General features: G+C 38.4%; 4 protein-coding genes across 5 annotated transcripts; 1 reads left to right on the forward strand and 3 right to left on the reverse strand.

Moving 5' to 3' along the window:
- Positions 1-193: 193 nt before the first annotated feature.
- LOC140761342 (expansin-A1-like) lies at positions 194-1,640 on the reverse strand. The gene is made up of 3 exons (XM_073098621.1): positions 1,247-1,640; positions 841-1,162; positions 194-747 (listed from the first exon to the last, which is right to left on the reverse strand). The coding sequence occupies exons 1-3, from the start codon at positions 1,380-1,382 to the stop codon at positions 435-437; spliced, it is 771 nt and encodes a 256-aa protein (XP_072954722.1). The 5' UTR covers positions 1,383-1,640; the 3' UTR covers positions 194-434.
- Positions 1,641-2,365: 725 nt separating this feature from the next.
- Positions 2,366-8,968, reverse strand: LOC140760909 (uncharacterized). The gene is made up of 13 exons (XM_073097990.1): positions 8,340-8,968; positions 5,864-5,945; positions 5,688-5,744; positions 5,552-5,607; positions 5,136-5,349; positions 4,932-5,018; positions 4,772-4,846; positions 4,595-4,678; positions 4,025-4,089; positions 3,607-3,841; positions 3,040-3,128; positions 2,812-2,926; positions 2,366-2,716 (listed from the first exon to the last, which is right to left on the reverse strand). The coding sequence occupies exons 1-13, from the start codon at positions 8,951-8,953 to the stop codon at positions 2,675-2,677; spliced, it is 1,815 nt and encodes a 604-aa protein (XP_072954091.1). The 5' UTR covers positions 8,954-8,968; the 3' UTR covers positions 2,366-2,674.
- A 93-nt stretch (positions 8,969-9,061) lies between these two features.
- LOC140760910 (uncharacterized) lies at positions 9,062-11,984 on the forward strand. Its single transcript, XM_073097991.1, has 5 exons — positions 9,062-9,251; positions 9,417-9,754; positions 9,879-9,974; positions 10,541-10,600; positions 11,461-11,984. The coding sequence occupies exons 1-5, from the start codon at positions 9,158-9,160 to the stop codon at positions 11,656-11,658; spliced, it is 786 nt and encodes a 261-aa protein (XP_072954092.1). The 5' UTR covers positions 9,062-9,157; the 3' UTR covers positions 11,659-11,984.
- A 198-nt stretch (positions 11,985-12,182) lies between these two features.
- LOC140760908 (translation initiation factor IF3-1, mitochondrial) lies at positions 12,183-16,527 on the reverse strand. 2 transcript variants are annotated; one of them, XM_073097987.1, is made up of 8 exons: positions 16,246-16,527; positions 16,060-16,156; positions 15,811-15,878; positions 15,435-15,533; positions 15,264-15,320; positions 14,564-14,632; positions 13,974-14,042; positions 12,183-13,796 (listed from the first exon to the last, which is right to left on the reverse strand). In XM_073097987.1, exons 1-8 carry the CDS (start codon positions 16,468-16,470, stop codon positions 12,555-12,557), a joined length of 1,926 nt encoding a protein of 641 aa, XP_072954088.1. In that variant the 5' UTR covers positions 16,471-16,527; the 3' UTR covers positions 12,183-12,554. The 2 variants fall into 2 exon arrangements, with proteins under 2 accessions (XP_072954088.1, XP_072954089.1); XM_073097988.1 differs by having other exon boundaries at positions 15,811-15,885; positions 16,246-16,273.
- Positions 16,528-17,164: the final 637 nt, after the last annotated feature.

Raw genomic sequence — 17,164 nt, forward strand, 5'->3', positions numbered from 1 at the left:
ATTATAATAATAAAAAATTCTCAAAAATTAACTTAGGCTTAGCTGGAAATAGGTTGGTTTTTTTTAATAATAAAAATTGATTATTCTCGAATCTTTTTGATTGCATTGTCTCATTGATAGTTCATGAAAGAGTTTGATTCTCCAACAAATAAATGATGTAAGATGATGCGGCTATCATTAGATTCCAAACTCGTCAATCTTTGTAAAATGGCATTCACATTAGTTTGAAAGCAACTCAAAAGAGAGCCAGATAGATATTCTCATTGGCATTCTCAACAAGAACAGTAAGGTTCATGCTTGTCTTTGCTACCCTTTTTGAGTACTATGAACTGAATACAAATCTCAAACAGTTGGCGGGCAACTCACAGCTAAAAGATCTAGTAAGCACACCTCAGCCGATTCACTATAACTGCATCCCCTTTCTAGTTCTCGGTCTAGTTGAATTGCAGAGAAGAGGTGAAGGTTTGGCCAAATGCCCAGTTTGCTGGAGCTACATCTGGGAATGTTAGCGTCTGGCCGTCAGTAGTGGTGAGAGTGAACGAGAGGGATTGGCCATTGAGGTAGCCATTAGACTGCCAATTTGCACCCCAATTCCTTGACATCGCCATCCACCCGGTGTTCGAACCTTTGATCGAAATCGACTGGATCGAGCCGCTCCCGCCGACGTTCGTGACGAGCACCAGCTCGAAGTAGTCTCGCCCGTTCACCGTGAACCTGACTCCGCCTTGTTTCCCGCCGCACGGAACCCTGCTCGACGATGACCCAAAATCCATGACTCAGAATGCTGCAAAAATATTGTAAACATGCAGCTCAAAAGGAGGAGGAAGACAAAAGCATCACCTTTGGTACATAACTGGGACAATGCCGGCACGATAGATGCCGATCTTCTCCCACGCCGGCTGAGCCATATCGAAGTGCCGGCGAGGAGGGTTGCACCACCCACCGTCGTCGTTAGGGAGGGCATAATTTGGCGGGCAAAAGTTAGTGGCCGTTATCGTCACCGAAGTCCCCGGCAAGCACCACCGCGAGTCCGCCTGAGAGTTGCACACGATCTTATAACATTCTCCGCACGCAGCTCCGTCGTTAAACAAAGCGGTACTGAGAGCTGCCGTATCTGTCCCGTACCCAGTCGAGTAGAGGTTACCATAACCACAAGCACCGCCTGCAACATATATATTAAACGATCCACTGAGCACAAAGGGTAGCCATGGATGGCAAGATATCAAAGAAATGGTTTAAAGCTCACCCATCGTTCCAGAGGCGTCACTTCCACCATAGAACGTAGCAGTTGCCATACTCCACCCTGAAGGCGTAAAACCTTCAGCTCTTGCCCACAAGTAGCACACAGAGAGAAACACTAACAACCCAGAAGACTTCACCATCTCCAATCTCAGCTCTCTTCAAGAAAACAAGTAGAGAGATTGGAGTCTAGATGACATCTTAGCGGTGCTTAAATAGGGAGATTAAAAAAAGAGAGAGAGAAGAAAGGCTAATTGAATCCCATCAAACCAAACGCTCTAGCACATGTCAATGCCTGCAACAAATAGGCCATGATTTCCGGGCGTTGTGATTCACAGAAGTATTTTACTAATTTTTTCTCTGAGATGCTCTGCTGCCGACTATACTCCTCTCTACAAATTCTGGGAGCTTAGCTAATCCAATCCATGCTCTCCAGTGTCTTCATTTGGACTGTAGTCTGGAGTATTTTTTACATCTCATATGTGAGGAGAATAATTGGGATAGATTAAGGACTTGTTAACTAGATGTTTCACATGATCATGTTGATCTCTGACTCCTTAAGCACATGGTTAACTGATAATATACAGATTAAAGGTGTCATTTGGAAGAGGAGAAAGGAAATGGTACTGCTGTTCATACTAAGCTAAAGATTTGTTAGCCTAACATCTATGTTTAACGGGGAATTAATAATCTATAGGACTCAAAGGGCTTTCATAATTATGATATATAAGCTATAACGACTATCATCTTTAATTAGTGAGGATTAGACCCAAGAATCTTTTGCGGCGATCTGCCGTGAAGCTTAAACTAATGGATTTAGGGTCCATCCACGTGGGTCTTTCGTGGTCCAATGAGGAGACGACACGACTATTACTTCTAGAGGAGAAAAAGGAGGACCATGACAGTTGATACCACCCAAAGGTTGACTAGTCTAAGTTGCTATACACCACAAATAGTTCTCTTTGGAGAAACAAACGTGAGCATTACTTGCGACGTTGACCGTCCATTTATTGGTTAAAAGTTTCTGGTATTTAATGATCACATGACAATATATAGGGAAGAGGAAATTTTATATACACATGATCAATATGCAACTTCTCCAAACTCAAAAGTCAAATGCATAATCTTGAAGAAAGTGCCATGATGGCGAAATTAACTACAAATGAGTTCGTAATAATATCCATTAGTTACACTTGCACACAAGGAAGGAAGAAAGAAAAGAAATGAAAAGGATCAAATTCTTCCAACAATTGAAGTGTTACAGTGAGCATTGCTGGAAGAATAGTGAAGGTCACTTTACAGCGGTTCTAAAGTTTGGCAGATGAGCTAATTTAACTGCCAACAGTCTCTCAGGGAGCACCCAGTGTTGCAGGAAAGGCATCCAAGAAATCTCTGCCGCCATTGTCTTTCTGATGGACTAGTAGCGAAAGCGACTTCAACTTTTGCTTGGAAATTTTGCGGCGTAGTATTGGGGAGTCTGGATTGAGGAGAAAGAAAAGAATCAGGAGGTCAGTAAGAAGAGATACAATAAGGCCATAGATTGTGGATAAAGAGGAGACAAGAAGAGATTACCAGATAGCTTGCTGTAATCATCTTTCCTGCAAACCATCTACCATGGAGCGCCCGCTGTGCAGCCATGGCTGAAGCGATACTATCAAACCGCAGATAAACGAAGCCAGCAGTCATCCTGTCTCCACCAAGGATTATCATAGCGGGAAAAAAATACTAGCTGAGAGCAGTACGTATATATACACATGATGCGTGACTTACAAAAAAGAATTAAAATAGATCATAACTTACTTGTCCACAAAAATGTGTTTCACTGTACCAAATTTGGAACATTCAGCTTCAACATCATCTTTAATATCTAAATCAAAATCAGGTTCGGTCTGCAACAGTAAGCATTACAGCTGTCCGTTAGGTAAAACAGCAAAGGAGGCATTTAAAAGACAAAGTGGGGATAGAGACAGAGAGGAACGCTAATGCAACCCAAAATTGCAAACAAATGTTTGAACATATGATCAAATTTAGATTAAATGAATTCAGCAAAACAAAAAATAAAAGCAGTAAATGACAAGTTTTATATTAAAAAATAAGCAAGATTAAATTCAATTCAACTTAAACTAAACAAACTAGCAGATCTGAAATTTATAACTAAAAGATAAAGCCAAAGAGAACAGCCCACTAACCTGATCTAACCTAGCCCAAATTGACTACCTAAACTAATAACTGATCCAATAGAAAAATGGTGTGTGGACATCCCCCACACATTAGGCTAATATTATAATTGTTCAAATAAAGCAAGTAAATATAGTAAATAATCTAATTGAAAATTAATCACATCAAGCTGTGAGAAGCCCAACTAACCTCCACACTTGGATCAAACATATTCTTCAGCAACAAACAATCCGTGGGAGTAGCAACCTCAAAAGATTGCATGCTTGGGTTAGGAACTGGAAGAAGACCTAGAGTTGATAAGCCTCCAACAGTAGGCAACACAGGCTGCAGCAGAGGAGAAGCCAACGGAGGAGTACCAAGAACAGATGTTGGTAAGGAGAGAGGAGCGGTGTTGGCAGCAGGAGCTACAACTCCACTAGCAATACTGCAGAACAAAGGAAATGTTTAATAGAATGATTTAATATTTTTGGAATTAACATATAGAACGAAATGCAGCTAAATGGAATCTTTTTTCATTCAAAAGTTAATAAGCTCCAAGAAAGTGAGAAACATAACTTTTAGCAGAAAATACATTTCCAGATCATCTAAAATCCCTGTTGCACCATACCTGGTGGTAATGCCACTTCTATCCAACTTCTGCATGAGTAAAGCTCTAGAACTAGCATTGAGTGCCTGCAGATGAATCACCCATATCATACTATCAGAAGGAAGAATTAGGCAAATACAATAACAAGTATATATATTGCAGTCACATTTTATCTAATGATATCTCCTGGTATTGTAGCTTCTATAAATTAATAGAACAGAAGATTAAAAATAAACAAATCAATGATCATAAACGAAGTACTTTGAAGTCTGATCAAACATGTGGAAGGGAAGTAAAATGATATTGCAATCAAAATCTACATAAAGCTACTTCAGTATAGTCTTATTACCAAAGGCTAGAATAACAGGCATAACATCCTCTGCATAAGGATGTCAGAGAAGATCATGTATGTTTAAACCTTTTTTTTTCCTATTCCAAAATTTATTTAAATATTCCCTACTATATATCAAGTATCTATCCAACTAAAGGTCCCTGCCTTTTTAATATGTGATGGCAAAAGATCAGAAAATTACCAGAAATAATTCAAAATATAAACAAAGAAAAAGAAAAGAGAAAAGAAAAGATGCAAACCAAGCCTTCACCCTCATCATCATCTAAATCTCCAGCATTTGTGTTAGCATCTTGAACACCAGCTTGTTCTGTTACAGCTGAAACCTGAAAAAAAAAAAATTTAGAAGAACATCAAACTGTCCTCCACCATCCAAATACCAACACTAAGAACAAATTAGTTCAGGATAAAGAGACTACCTTGATAATCCTGCCAGCAATGTCAAGTTGCCCATTTAAACTCTGCGCAGCTCTTGCATCTTCAAGGCGAGCAAACTATAATTAAGCATCAATATATCATGATCCATGTGCCAGCTGTTTGAGAAGAATAAAACAATACTTTTGATAAAAAGGTACTTGCCTGAATAAAACCAAAACCTTTGCAAAGCCCAGTCAATGGGTCAACAGGCAATTGGATGAGCTCCACTTGGCCAAATGGTTCAAAAACCTAAAAATAGCCATCCAAAGTCAGAGGAGGAAGCAGTGAAATATGATGCAAAACATAAAGAATCGATTTGAACTACACATAAGCGGTCAACAATAAGGAAGATATTATGCAACTAACCTGTCGAAGTTGATCCTCAGTGATGTTGGAGTGAAGATTGCCAACATACAGCTTTCTCGCTCCACCTGAAGCAGCACTCCCAGTAGCAGTATTTGACTGCACAAGATTCTTTTCTGCTTCTGAGGGCTTTACCATTACTGGTTGACCAAGAAGCGGCTGACCAGAAAGAGCTATTGCCATAGGAACTGACATCACATCATAAAACTCAATGTACCTGAAATATCAGTTTGGATAAAAATAATAAAATATTTTCCTCAAAATTAATAATTAATAATATAAGCTTCATCCAAGAACACTGATTCTGACATATTAATAAAATTAAAAAATTAACAAAAAAATCTCAGCAAACATTTCCCTTCAATTCATGTAATACAAAAGAGAAAAATAATGATAAAAAATTATAAGATAATTCATACCCAACTCCTTTAGACCGCCTTGAATTTCTATCCATGATAAGACGGACATCCCGTACCTAAAATAGTAAAGAAAATCATTAATTAATTATATTCAAATGCCTGAATATGAAATTTTATCTGAGTTCTAAGTTCTAACCTTTCCAGCCCTTGAAAAGAACTCGTAAACATCTCTTTCGTCAGCCTTCAAAGAGAGCTACAAGTACAAAATATGTATCATTCAACAAGACATTACATAAGAAAATATAATCAAGCACACCTATTAAGATAGAATTGACAAAGATAAAATGTATAAGAACATTCTAAAAGGAAAACCTGATAAGCAAATACAGTTCTCTGATCTCTTTCTGGATCAGCCTCTGGTTCTGCAACTTCTTCTTTCTTTTCTCTATGGCGTCTGCATGAAAGATGAGGATATTTCAGCAAAGAAATAAAATAAAAAAATGAATCAAGTTTATCATAAAATTATTTTAACATAATAAAGGGCAAAGAGAAGAACAAGAAATGAAAAAAAAAACAGATTTAGAAAAATATGCTGTCTTTGTATTTAAATGTCCTGTTCAAATGATATGGATGCCTCAATGAGAACACTAAAAAATTCTCGAGAAAATTTAACAGTTTCTCTATAGTAATGCATAGGAATGTTGCGTAACCCACTGACAGCTGTAAAACTATATTTAATAATCAACACTCAGCAATAACTTATAGCACCAGCATCAGTAAGCAGAGACGGAAGAAAAATAAAATTAGTGGAACAAAGTCTCAGAAGCAATATTTAATAGAACTGCAAACAACTAAGCATTAAGTTGAAGACTAAAGGTATCTCGAACACCAGAAAAAGACGCTGAAATAGTACAACCAAGGTGTTTATATCATCATTAATTGTTATCACTCTTAAAAAACATTTATTAAGAACCACATGGAGCATGCTAATATTTATATAGGGTTGTACCTTTCAAAACTGCATTGCTGAAATTTGATAATTGAAATATATGATCGTATTCATCTGCAGTTATATATTAACCAAGTAAGAAATGCATCTGAAGTCCTCAAAATTTGGTTTCTCGACCTGTTTATGACTAGTAATTGACAACTAGCATATGGAACCTCAAGCTTGTGGAACTAAAGAGTGAAAGATGATAGAAGAGAAGCATTTCACAAAAGTCCGACTCTAGAATAAAATATGCGGATCCAGTCTAAATTACAAATGCAATAAATGCATATAATGGCGAAGGACAGCAGCATATTGATCAATTCTAAATCATGGGATGAACAGTATAGTGATGCATAAAATGAAACTGGAAAAACTTAAAAGACAACAAAGAACAGGAGAAAAAGTCATTCGATTTGAGGAAGTGCTTTCTATAACTATCAGAAGTACACAAATGTTAGGATGTAACAAAGAGATAATGGCTAAAGAATAGGCTGGAACCTAAGCTGTTGGAAGGTGAGATTCAAGAGGTGATAACCACTAAAAGAATCACATCAGATTACAAATTACGGAAAAGTGGACTTTTACAAAATAGAACTAGCAGGCCATGGAATCTAAACAACCCAATTTGGGACATATAGGTATATTCTCATGCAATGGAAGAACATCAACAAGAGAAACTTGTAACAACATCTCCTGCAAAAGAGGATTAAGAAAAAAATAAAATGAAAGAGGTTGTCTTTGCAGCAGACTGAACACCCATTTCCTCATAAGCATCAGAAGATGCAATGCTTCAGTGAAAAGCCCAAAATTCCCCTCACCAGCATTTCTGCAACAGAGCAAATATAGTTCAGCTATCTTGTTCTGAGGTGCAGGAAAACTATAATCACAAGATGACATCATCAATGATCTCCAAAACCTCCGGATCTAGCCAGCCCAGTCTTCATATGACAACTTATCTAATAAGTGTAAATTTTCAAGACCCACGACCTGAAATCCTGAGTCAGGCTCAGTTGCCAGGGCCACCTGAAGTTTGCTCTAGCATATCTGCGAGTTCCCATACCAATGTTCAATATTCAGATATTCAACGATCATAATTTAGTAGAAAGCTACATAACTGAACAGTAGCATCTACCAGATTTAATGTCAAAATTAATAGAACAAATACCCTGCTACCAATAATTCAATTCCCATGCCACCAATACTTCCTTGTGCAAATTATAAGAGCTCTATGACAAGAAGCAGCTTGCCTTATTGAAATCGAAAAAAGGGAAGAGAGAAATAGGAAAAGTATGGTGGTAGGGGGACTTAATACTTATACAAATGTCGATTTACAAGGATGTTACAAAGCTCTCAACCTGAGAGGCTACACACCCAATAAAGCCACATGCGCATGCATGGCCAACTAAAATTCCTAATTCCCTATAAAGACAGAGCCACAATACAATCGTTGTCACATAATAATAATTCAAACTAAAACCAATTTCTTCAAGATGCTCCTATGATATTTTTGCAAAGCTTAGACAGAAAGAAACCAATGAAAATACCATTATCAGCAAAAGGTGAGTAGTGCAAGTAACATTAATATATGAATTGATGGAATATATATATATATATCAAAACTCATCAAGTAGCTCATATAGGCTGGCTGTTTAACCTATTGGTACAAAACTAGAGAATCTCAGGTGTTTGTCCCTTAAGATTTAAATGATTATCGAGTGGTAAAAGTTCTTTCTCCCAATCTTTTAATTCATCAAAATCACACACAATAAGCTCGTTTCCCCAGCATCATTATATTTCACATGATTAAAAGAACAAACTTTTCGATTGAATGAATAAGAACGATAAGAGAATTGGCACCTGAGATCGCGGTCTCTATCTCCACGCTCCCTTGATCTGTACTCCTTCTCCCTGCTCCTCTCCCTGTACCGCTCTTCCTCCTCCTCCCGACGCCTCTCCGACCGGCTCCTGCTCCTTCGGGACCGCTCTCTCTCACGATCCCTTTCCTTATCCTTATCGCGCTCTTTCTCCCTTTCCCTGTCCCTACTCTTCTCCCTCTCCCTTTCCCTGTCCCTACTCTTCTCCCTCTCCCTTTCCCTCTCCCTGTCGTCCCGGGAGGACTCCCTGTGCTCCCTCCCGCTCCTGTGCCGCTCCCCCTCGCCGCGCTCCGACGACGACCGGTGCCGCGAAGAGCCGCGCTCTCGTCTTCTGTCGCCATCGTCCTCCGACCTCGACCGCTTCGAGCGGTGGTCGCCGTCGCGGTCGGACTCGCTCCGGCGCTTGGAGTCACTGCCCCGTTCCTTCTCCTTGGTCCCATTAGACTGCGGCTTGGGATCCTCCACCGCCTTCTCTAAGTACTCGTACTCGTCGAAATCCATCTTGATCGGAGCTCGTGGTAGCGATGCTACGGAAGCCCTAGAAAGGAAAGGAAGCGAGATCGCGGCAAAACCCTGGGTTTGGCTGGATAAAACCATTTCTCTAAAAGAAAATTAAAGCCTAGAACATTCCGGGTTAAGGCCGAGCCCAGTAGGCCCATTAAGCCCAACTCGAGCTGCCAAAACCCTAACGCTGTTCTTAATCGGAAAGGAAGAATTTTTCTTCCCTACTCTCCCAGACTCGAACTCCACCCGGGTCTCAACTTGGATCGAGACGTGGAGAAGAAGAGTGGTGGCAAAAGAATGGCGCTGCAAAAAGCGATGCTGTATCGCCGAGGTTTCTTCCTCTCCTCGAACCCCGCGACGGTTTCAATCCTCAAGCATCGTTTCCACTCGGGTAAAATTTTCCCTCGGTTCCTCCGAATCCTACCACTTCGTTGATAAATCTTTCTCCTTGACGTAGTTCCATTTAGAGTTCATCTTCTTCATTTATGATAAGAAGCATCGATTTTTTGTGCATATTTGCAATTTTCTGAATGTAATAATCTTCAAACGTAAGCAGGTGATAGCAACGATAACTCTTTCGAGAGTGCGGATGACTTCGAAAGGCGTTTATTTGGCGATATCGACAAGAGTTCAAATACTGATTCCTTTTTCCGGAAACTTGATAAGCTTGAAAGAGCTCATGGAAGATCCAACCTGGGTTCCAGATCGGGCGAAGGTGGTGATTCCCGATTTATGGATGGTCTTGGTGAAAGATTTGATTCGCTGGCAGATGGTATGGATGAGAAATTGGAGAATGCGGCTCGCGCGTTCGTTTGTACTGATGAAATCCATAATGAAGATTATGCCTTCAGGCCAGATGTTACTTTTAGACCAGGAACAACTTACACTACTAAGGTAAGATGCGTTGCATTATCCAATGTAGTTGTCTGAATGTTACAAGGGATTTGATGTACTTTGTTTGGCAGTTATTTTTTATGAATGCTTGTTCATTACTTACTTTGCGGTCAACTGCTTGTAGGATCTTGATCTTACAAAGCCTGCAGTATCAAAAAGTTTCAAACGATACGAGTTTGAAACGACTACAGCAGAGGTTCTAAAGAAAGCAGACTTCAGGGTGAGTTTTAAAAATGGTGTGAAGTTTATGGTATCCATATGAAATTAGTTGGTGTCGCGTTGCCTTTGAATAGTGTATCTGTAATTCTGCATGAACTTCATGAGTTGAGGTCACTAAATTAAAACATTTGGGAGAATTTGGGAGATGTAGCCTTACCCCATCATTTGGGAGAATTTGAAGCATAAGCAATTTAATTTATAAAAGAAAAATATAGCCAGCCACACACTGTAATTCTTTGATTTTTTTTTTTTTTTTTTGGACCTACTTCCTTGAATTTTAAGCATAGTTGGAAATTTCTTTGTTTAACTCGGCCATATTTTGAATTCTGTGGATAGAAAAGCGAATATAAACTACACACATAAGCATACATGTATGCACATGCATATATGTATGCAATATGCAACAATTTGGGTAGAAAATTGTTCAAGGGTGTTGCATGAGGTTGTGATTTCCTGCTTCACCATTGATATAAATAGGCTATACTTACTTTCTTTAGATAGTATCTTCTGTAACCTTATGTCATGTTCTGAAATTCCTATTCTAACATTTGATCTCATATGATGCAGAATGTGAGATTCCTCTCGAAATTTCTTACAGAAGCAGGAATTATCATTAAAAGAAGTCAGGTAAATACTGCAAAAGTTCTCTTCCCTGTTATTCAAGAAAGAAAAGGAGGAAAAGAATACATGATTCTTGTTGTCACTGTATTAAAAGGCCTCTGACTCTTGAGTAAGGAGGCAAATGCATATTGGGCAATAAACAGATAACTAATGATACTAGCTATTTGGGTCATATAGGATGGTTATTTATCAGATAACGCATAAGAATAATCCTACTAAAAACACTTACAGTGTATATCCGTGTTCAATTGGCTCACCATGTCTCACAAATGATGATGTGCAATGGGGATTGGCTTGTGGTGATAGCCAACATTTGGATGAAGGTTCAGTTTGGGCAGAACTGATTATTAGACATGGAACAGTTGTGTTATATACTCATGCCATTTAATAGTTTGTATTAAATAAAGTATCAGTTTGCCTTGAACATTGTAGGGTAGTGCTCATGAGTTGTCAGCTATAATGTTCACTGGTGATGTTGATACAATTTATGACCTTTTTTAAAGATAGTTCTAGGCTTGACTTCAGTTTAGGATGGGGCAGGAGGGCTGTCTATGTTGAATGTTAGCATTTTTAATGATTTGATATACATGGATGTCTGATTGCAGAAATTGAAGAGTAGGCGTGATGAAAAGAAAATATGATATTTGGCTTCAAAATTGCCAAATAAAAGAGATATGGTGGTCTCTACGTCCATAATCCGTACTATCTTATTTTTTACTCGCATCAAGTAGATAGTTGCAATTATATAGAAGTACAAATTAAAAAAAAATTTAGTGCTACTTCTTGATCAAACCATAAATTCTGAATTTTTTAAAATTTGAAGTATTTGAAACCAAGATGAACTCATTTCTGATTCTTCTATGCAGACCCGTATAAGTGCCAAGGCTCAGCGGAAGGTTGCCAGGGAGATTAAAACTGCACGAGCTTTTGGTCTAATGCCTTTCACTACCATGGGTACAAAGCCATTCGTTTTCGGAAGAAATATGAAAGATGAAGATGATGATTATGACTTTGAGCCGTACGAAGCAAATGTAGCCACTGCTGAGCCATTAGAAGAAATCTGATAGACTACCTTAAGACCTGCAGTCTATAGCTTTATACCCAGATCAAACTGCACTATTGAGGCCATCTCTGGAACTCTGGAGATTTCATCAGCAATATTAAATTTAGAGCATTGTGTAGAGTGCACTGAAGTTGTGAGATGGCTAAAATATGGCTAGTTAACAGAAGCCAGAGTGCTTTATTTATCATAATCCTTGTATTTGGATGATCCCTTTAGTTACCTGTTTTATAATTTTGACAGTCAAACCTTGAATAAGAATTTATTCAACAGCATGACTGAGTTGTATCTCTTCCTTTTATCTATGTTTTGTTTAAGATAATTCTCGAACTCTTCTGATGGCGACCAGTTCGCTCAGATGACCCCATTTCTTCAGGTGAACCTAGTGGAAGAAGGATTTCACGTCAACATACTGAAAAGCTTAAGCTTGTAGCCTAGAAATTAGCATGACAGCTTAAATTTGGTACAAGACTCGGAATAAAGAATACACTACGAGTATACATATGTTCTTATCCTCCAAATAAAAACTACAGTAGGAATCAAAAGGATTTTATTTGCCCACATCATATAAATGGAAGAAGTTTTGTCCGCAGTACTTCCAACTAGTACTTTGAACCAATAATCGCCCTTTTTTTTTCTTTTCTTTTCTAACGAGAAAGAACAAAATTCTTCTGGACCAAAGACCAAGAAAAGAAAACTCTCTTGTAATAGAATAAATAAATGGATCCAGCTCAGTGGTACATTCCATAGTATCATCGCACTTCAGCTGCAATGTGAACAGTAATGCGGTGGCCTAGTTTGGAGGCCGTCAAGAAGAGACAGTCATCTCTACCTCTGGTCAATAGCAGTTTCCAGGAAGATCTTGGTGATAAATGGTACACATATCTCCAATTGTATTATCTATCTCTGGTTGTTCGAGGCAGCAGTTTTTCTGGTACTGAAAGTTCCATATCTTGGTGTTGGTGAGCTAGTAGTATTGGACTTGCCAGTTTCAGTATCTATAAAGTCACTGGCATCACTGGATACAGTGGGCCTTGCAGCACTAAAAGTTCCAAATTTTGGTGTTGGAGGAGACCTACTATTATCAGGTTTGCCAACTGTATTGTTTTCCAAGTTTCCACCTTCACGAGGAGGAACAGTTCTGGGAGTGGGAGCACTGAAAATCCCAAATGTTTGTGTTGACGAACCAAGTTTATTAAGTTTATCACCAGTGACATCTTTCAAGTTCTTTTCCTCAGTAGAACCACCGGCTTTTGTAGAACTGAAGAGTCCAAAGCTTTTTGAAGGTGAAGTTGGATTACCATGGTTGCCACTGGCTGGACGCTCCAATTTGACCTGATCACCAGAACCAGGAGTTTCTTTAACAGCAAAACTTCCATAGCTTGGTGATGACGAACTAGGATGGTTTGGAGAGAACTGTCTTTGGTTTGGTTTGAACTGATCACGCCCTTGATATTCATTTCTCATAGAATCTGGCCGTAATTTACGTTCACTGAAGACTTCCCTAGTGTCAGGTATTCTGTTGCTCTCTGTTAACTTTGTCGGCTGTAATCTTCCCTTGAGCTCAGTCCTGCTATACCGATTACTTTCCATGATAGATGGCTCTTCCTTCTGTTCCTTTACCATTTCTAGTTTTGTTTTTGTTGAGCTCAGTCCAGCTTCAGAAGCTGGCAACTTGGAGAAAGCAGAATTAGCAGGAAGTTTTGTATGCAATGGCTTGTTAATATACTTATCTTTGTGATGGGAGTGTCGGACTTCATTATCCCTTACTCGACCAATGCCAGAATCAGCAGTATCTCCATCCTCAACAGTGTGTAGCTTCTCGAAATTATTGTTAAAACGTCCGCCCAGGACTTTGTTTGGGGCAGAAGGTTCATCAAATTTCTCAGAGAATGCTTCCCCATCAATTTCTGAATTGTATTCAACAGGTTCCCACTCTTCTTCAACTTGGATTGTCTTCTCATCTCCACTGGTAGTTCTGATTGCTGTAGGTGCTTTGGAAACCCCTTTACTCACACTGTCTACAATCTCGCTTACCTTTTTTCCTATTTTTTTTGTTGCAAACTTGACATGCCTGACTATCACATAGGCCTGCTTTGAGTCCACATGTGGACCACTTTCCACAACAGAAACATCTTGAATCTGTTTAATGCAATAAATGCATGGCTATGTTAGTGACACATATAGAAGAACTAACTAACAAGTGATACCATGACTTCGGGATGGTTATAACATGTGAGAAGCATCTAGTGGTTGATATCTTCTGGGAGATCAAATGTAAATATAAGTACGGAGGCGTCAAACAGGAATGAAAGTCACCAGAGTTAACAGGCGTGACAGCAGCCCCCCTAAATCATCATCTTCTTTGCCTGCAGGCACGGCTGTACACTGTTACATAAAAGATCGTGGTCGTGTTAATATCAGATAAATCTCAGATAATTCAGCTTCTGGACCTCCTAATTTGCTAGAACAAATGGATGAAAATCACAGTTTGCTATCTAATATAAATTTCTGAAGCTCTGATTGGAGGTACGGCTTGCCATAGAAGTACTTTCCCACACATCATAAATAAAACAAAAAAAAAATCCATCAAAAGATGCCAATACAGATATTATTCTCATGTCAAAACATCAAAACGTGCATTAAAAAATCAGTCTCTGAACTTACAACCCATGAGACACTGGCAAAGATCTAGGTGAAGATGGAGGCTACAAATATAGAAGACATTAGATCACCTAGATCCCTAGATGACAATCAGATTGACATTATTTTCAAAAAAACCAACTTTTCTGTCTAATGATGCAAAATTCAGTTAAGAATGGGAAATTCAAGATCTCTTGCCAAGTTGTATGTTATAAGACGGACAGGACGAATACTGGCTTAAACATTACAATGAAAATTTCAAGTACCTTGACTCTGTATCCACGCTCCATCAGCCTTGTAATTGAATCTGCTTTGACTTTTAGGTCTTTCAGTTCCTGCCAGAGAGAAGATCAGACTTCAATGATACTATCAGAGAAGCTAAATAGAGAAGGTTTGATTTATCACATTAGATTATTGTTTCCTTAACAAATCAATTGGCTAGTAGGTCTCACAAATAATGGAAGAGAGATGCACAACCAAAATTATTTAATAAGGCCTTCATCATGGGATTTCCATTGACAAGAGATTGACTTCCTTAACTTTTTTCTTTGGGAAGGAAGTCAATTCTGACATTGAAACTTACATGGAACAAAATCAACATCAAACATGAACTATTTCAGAATCAAAATCGTAGGTTAGGAAAAGTGCTGCCAGTTATCATTTGTCATTATTTCACTGTTCCTAGGAGATGTTGAGGCATTAATCTTATCAATTTGCATGATCAGGTTAAATAGATCATTAACAGGAAAGACGTGACAGTAAATCTCTTTTGGAATTCCCACGTTCAGTTAGTCAATCAGAGAGTACACATTATTTACCAGTCCCAAACAAGCTTAAAGAGTATACAAGGCATATTAATTGAGAAGAAAAATCTTACGATTACCTGCTCAATTTTTAAATACATTTGAAGAGGCTAAAAGGTCATGATTTATCAACAAAAACAAGTGTTCTGAAAGAATTACTCACAGTTTTTGCTTTAAAGCGGACCTCTTTGTTCTCCCCACTGCGTAGAGTAAGTGCAGACTGCATCAACAAAATCACATAAAAGCATTAATTCCTTAAATTTAAAAACAAGTGTACAAGAATGCATGGCTTGTTTATAAGGTAACTGCTCGAAAAGAATTAGAGTCCGCTTACCTTGCTTTTTGCACGCTCCTTTTCCTTCACTTCTTGTTTATACTTCTCCCTATGGAAGTCCATGATCTTGCAAACAGGTGGATTTGCAGTTCTTTGAACCTATCATATGTAACCAGAGAATAAATGAATGAAAACTATTGCTGTAGAAGATTAAAAAAATAAAAGAACCGATCTCTCCAGTATAAACTACACGAGCCATGTTATTAAATGAAAAAGATATATATTTACGCAATAATAAATCCCATGGGAATACATGTTAGTTAGGTTTTCACGTAAACTATTAGAATAAAACAAACGAACATTTCCAAAATAACTGGTTTTTCCATTCAGACAAAACCAAGTAGGCATCTTAGATATAAAAATCAAGAAAGTCTACCTCAACTAGGTCAAGATTGAGCTTCATTGCACGATCAAGTGCTTCCCTCCTGGAGATGACATTATGCCCTGTAAACTGAATGAAATAAGTAAGAATTTCTCGGACTAACACCACCATGAACATCTAGATGATAAATCTAAAGAGGACGCAGGAGTAGGTACTGCTGACATAATTGTAAATGAAAGGAAAGATAAAGCAAGAAGACACCGATTAATATCAAACAATTGACACACTAACAGCATTTAATACCTTCTTCAGTAACTAGCCTGATGAAGGGTGCAGTTATCGCCTCATTAAGCCGAGGGCCATCAGAGGCATCCGGATCCGGTTTCGGCTTCGCTTTCGCCTAAATCCAGATCAACAACAACAAAGATCAGGACTTTTCAAAAAAGATCAACAAGCTAAAAGGAAGAAATTGAACAACGAGAAACCCACTTGAACCGGAGCCGCAAAGGATCTAAACGGGAAAAAGTCAAAACTTCGGGCAGAACGAGGTGGCGACGCACAGAGACGGGAAAGTACGATCCTCGACCACCTTCGCCCATCTCGGAGGTCCTCCGCCTGCGACCGCGAGCCGCCAGCGAGGAGGGAGTGCCACCTCCGGCAGTGGTGGGAGAGGAATTGGAGCCTGGCGGGTCCAATCCGACGCCACAGAGCCATAGTTCGGACGGGGGGAGTTAGGGTTATGGTTCTTTTGGAGAAAAGAGCCGCCTTGAATTCGTATCGTAAGCTTATAAGGAAGTAATTTTTATGCAGAAATATAGATTTAGATGATAACTACTAAAAAAGATAAATAAATTAAAATTATTATATTTAATATAAATGTCCCTTGGAGTTAAATTACAGTTAAAATTTAAAAATCTAGATATAAAAAAAAAAAAAAAGATGAAACTATCCTTATTGTCTATTTTACAAATTTATTTAGTTGAGAATATTTTTTTTTAGGACTATATTTATATATATGAAAATTATATTTTTACCTCTAAATTATAGTTAAAAAATTTAAAAATTTAAAAAAGTTTCTAATTATTGGGCTCACCACTGTAGTAGTTCGGTGGTTTAGTTCAATCAGTCTATAACTTAGTTTGAATCGTCTAGTTATTAATAATTCTATTTACGCATAATTTAGGTATAATTTGATTAAGGTTGAGAAATTCTAACATGTCTTCGTATCGTATTAACAACAACAACACTTAAATGAATCACTACTAGTCTAGAATAAATAGATGTAGATCAAAGGATCAAAGATAACAAAATATAAAGAGGGAATCGAAGAAGAGAGGCAAGCATGATTTGGGCATGCAGGAAGAGGATCATGCATCTCCCTTGCCAATTGTATAATGACTGCATGAAT

This window comes from Typha angustifolia, chromosome 6 (assembly GCF_048772165.1).
Source record: "Typha angustifolia cultivar Huaian chromosome 6, ASM4877216v1, whole genome shotgun sequence".
NCBI classification, from domain to species: Eukaryota; Viridiplantae; Streptophyta; class Magnoliopsida; order Poales; family Typhaceae; genus Typha; species Typha angustifolia.

What these genes read in the sequence shown, in the direction of transcription:
- LOC140761342 (XM_073098621.1), bottom strand. Translation starts at nt 1,382, where the DNA reads ATGGTGAAGTCTTCTGGGTTGTTAGTGTTTCTCTCTGTGTGCTACTTG. An exon ending in TGACGCCTCTGGAACGATGG is followed by an intron (nt 1,163 to 1,246) that starts GTGAGCTTTAAA and finishes TATATGTTGCAG; the next exon opens with GCGGTGCTTGTGGTTATGGT. An exon ending in GTCCCAGTTATGTACCAAAG is followed by an intron (nt 748 to 840) that starts GTGATGCTTTTG and finishes ATCGTCGAGCAG; the next exon opens with GGTTCCGTGCGGCGGGAAAC.
- LOC140760909 (XM_073097990.1), bottom strand. Translation starts at nt 8,953, where the DNA reads ATGGTTTTATCCAGCCAAACCCAGGGTTTTGCCGCGATCTCGCTTCCT. An exon ending in CTGAGGATCAACTTCGACAG is followed by an intron (nt 5,019 to 5,135) that starts GTTAGTTGCATA and finishes GGCTATTTTTAG; the next exon opens with GTTTTTGAACCATTTGGCCA. An exon ending in AGAAGTGGCATTACCACCAG is followed by an intron (nt 3,842 to 4,024) that starts GTATGGTGCAAC and finishes TTTGTTCTGCAG; the next exon opens with TATTGCTAGTGGAGTTGTAG.
- LOC140760910 (XM_073097991.1), top strand. Translation starts at nt 9,158, where the DNA reads ATGGCGCTGCAAAAAGCGATGCTGTATCGCCGAGGTTTCTTCCTCTCC. An exon ending in CAAGCATCGTTTCCACTCGG is followed by an intron (nt 9,252 to 9,416) that starts GTAAAATTTTCC and finishes AAACGTAAGCAG; the next exon opens with GTGATAGCAACGATAACTCT. An exon ending in GAACAACTTACACTACTAAG is followed by an intron (nt 9,755 to 9,878) that starts GTAAGATGCGTT and finishes AACTGCTTGTAG; the next exon opens with GATCTTGATCTTACAAAGCC.
- LOC140760908 (XM_073097987.1), bottom strand. Translation starts at nt 16,470, where the DNA reads ATGGCTCTGTGGCGTCGGATTGGACCCGCCAGGCTCCAATTCCTCTCC. An exon ending in CCTTTGCGGCTCCGGTTCAA is followed by an intron (nt 16,157 to 16,245) that starts GTGGGTTTCTCG and finishes ATCTGGATTTAG; the next exon opens with GCGAAAGCGAAGCCGAAACC. An exon ending in TGTCACGCCTGTTAACTCTG is followed by an intron (nt 13,797 to 13,973) that starts GTGACTTTCATT and finishes TGCATTAAACAG; the next exon opens with ATTCAAGATGTTTCTGTTGT.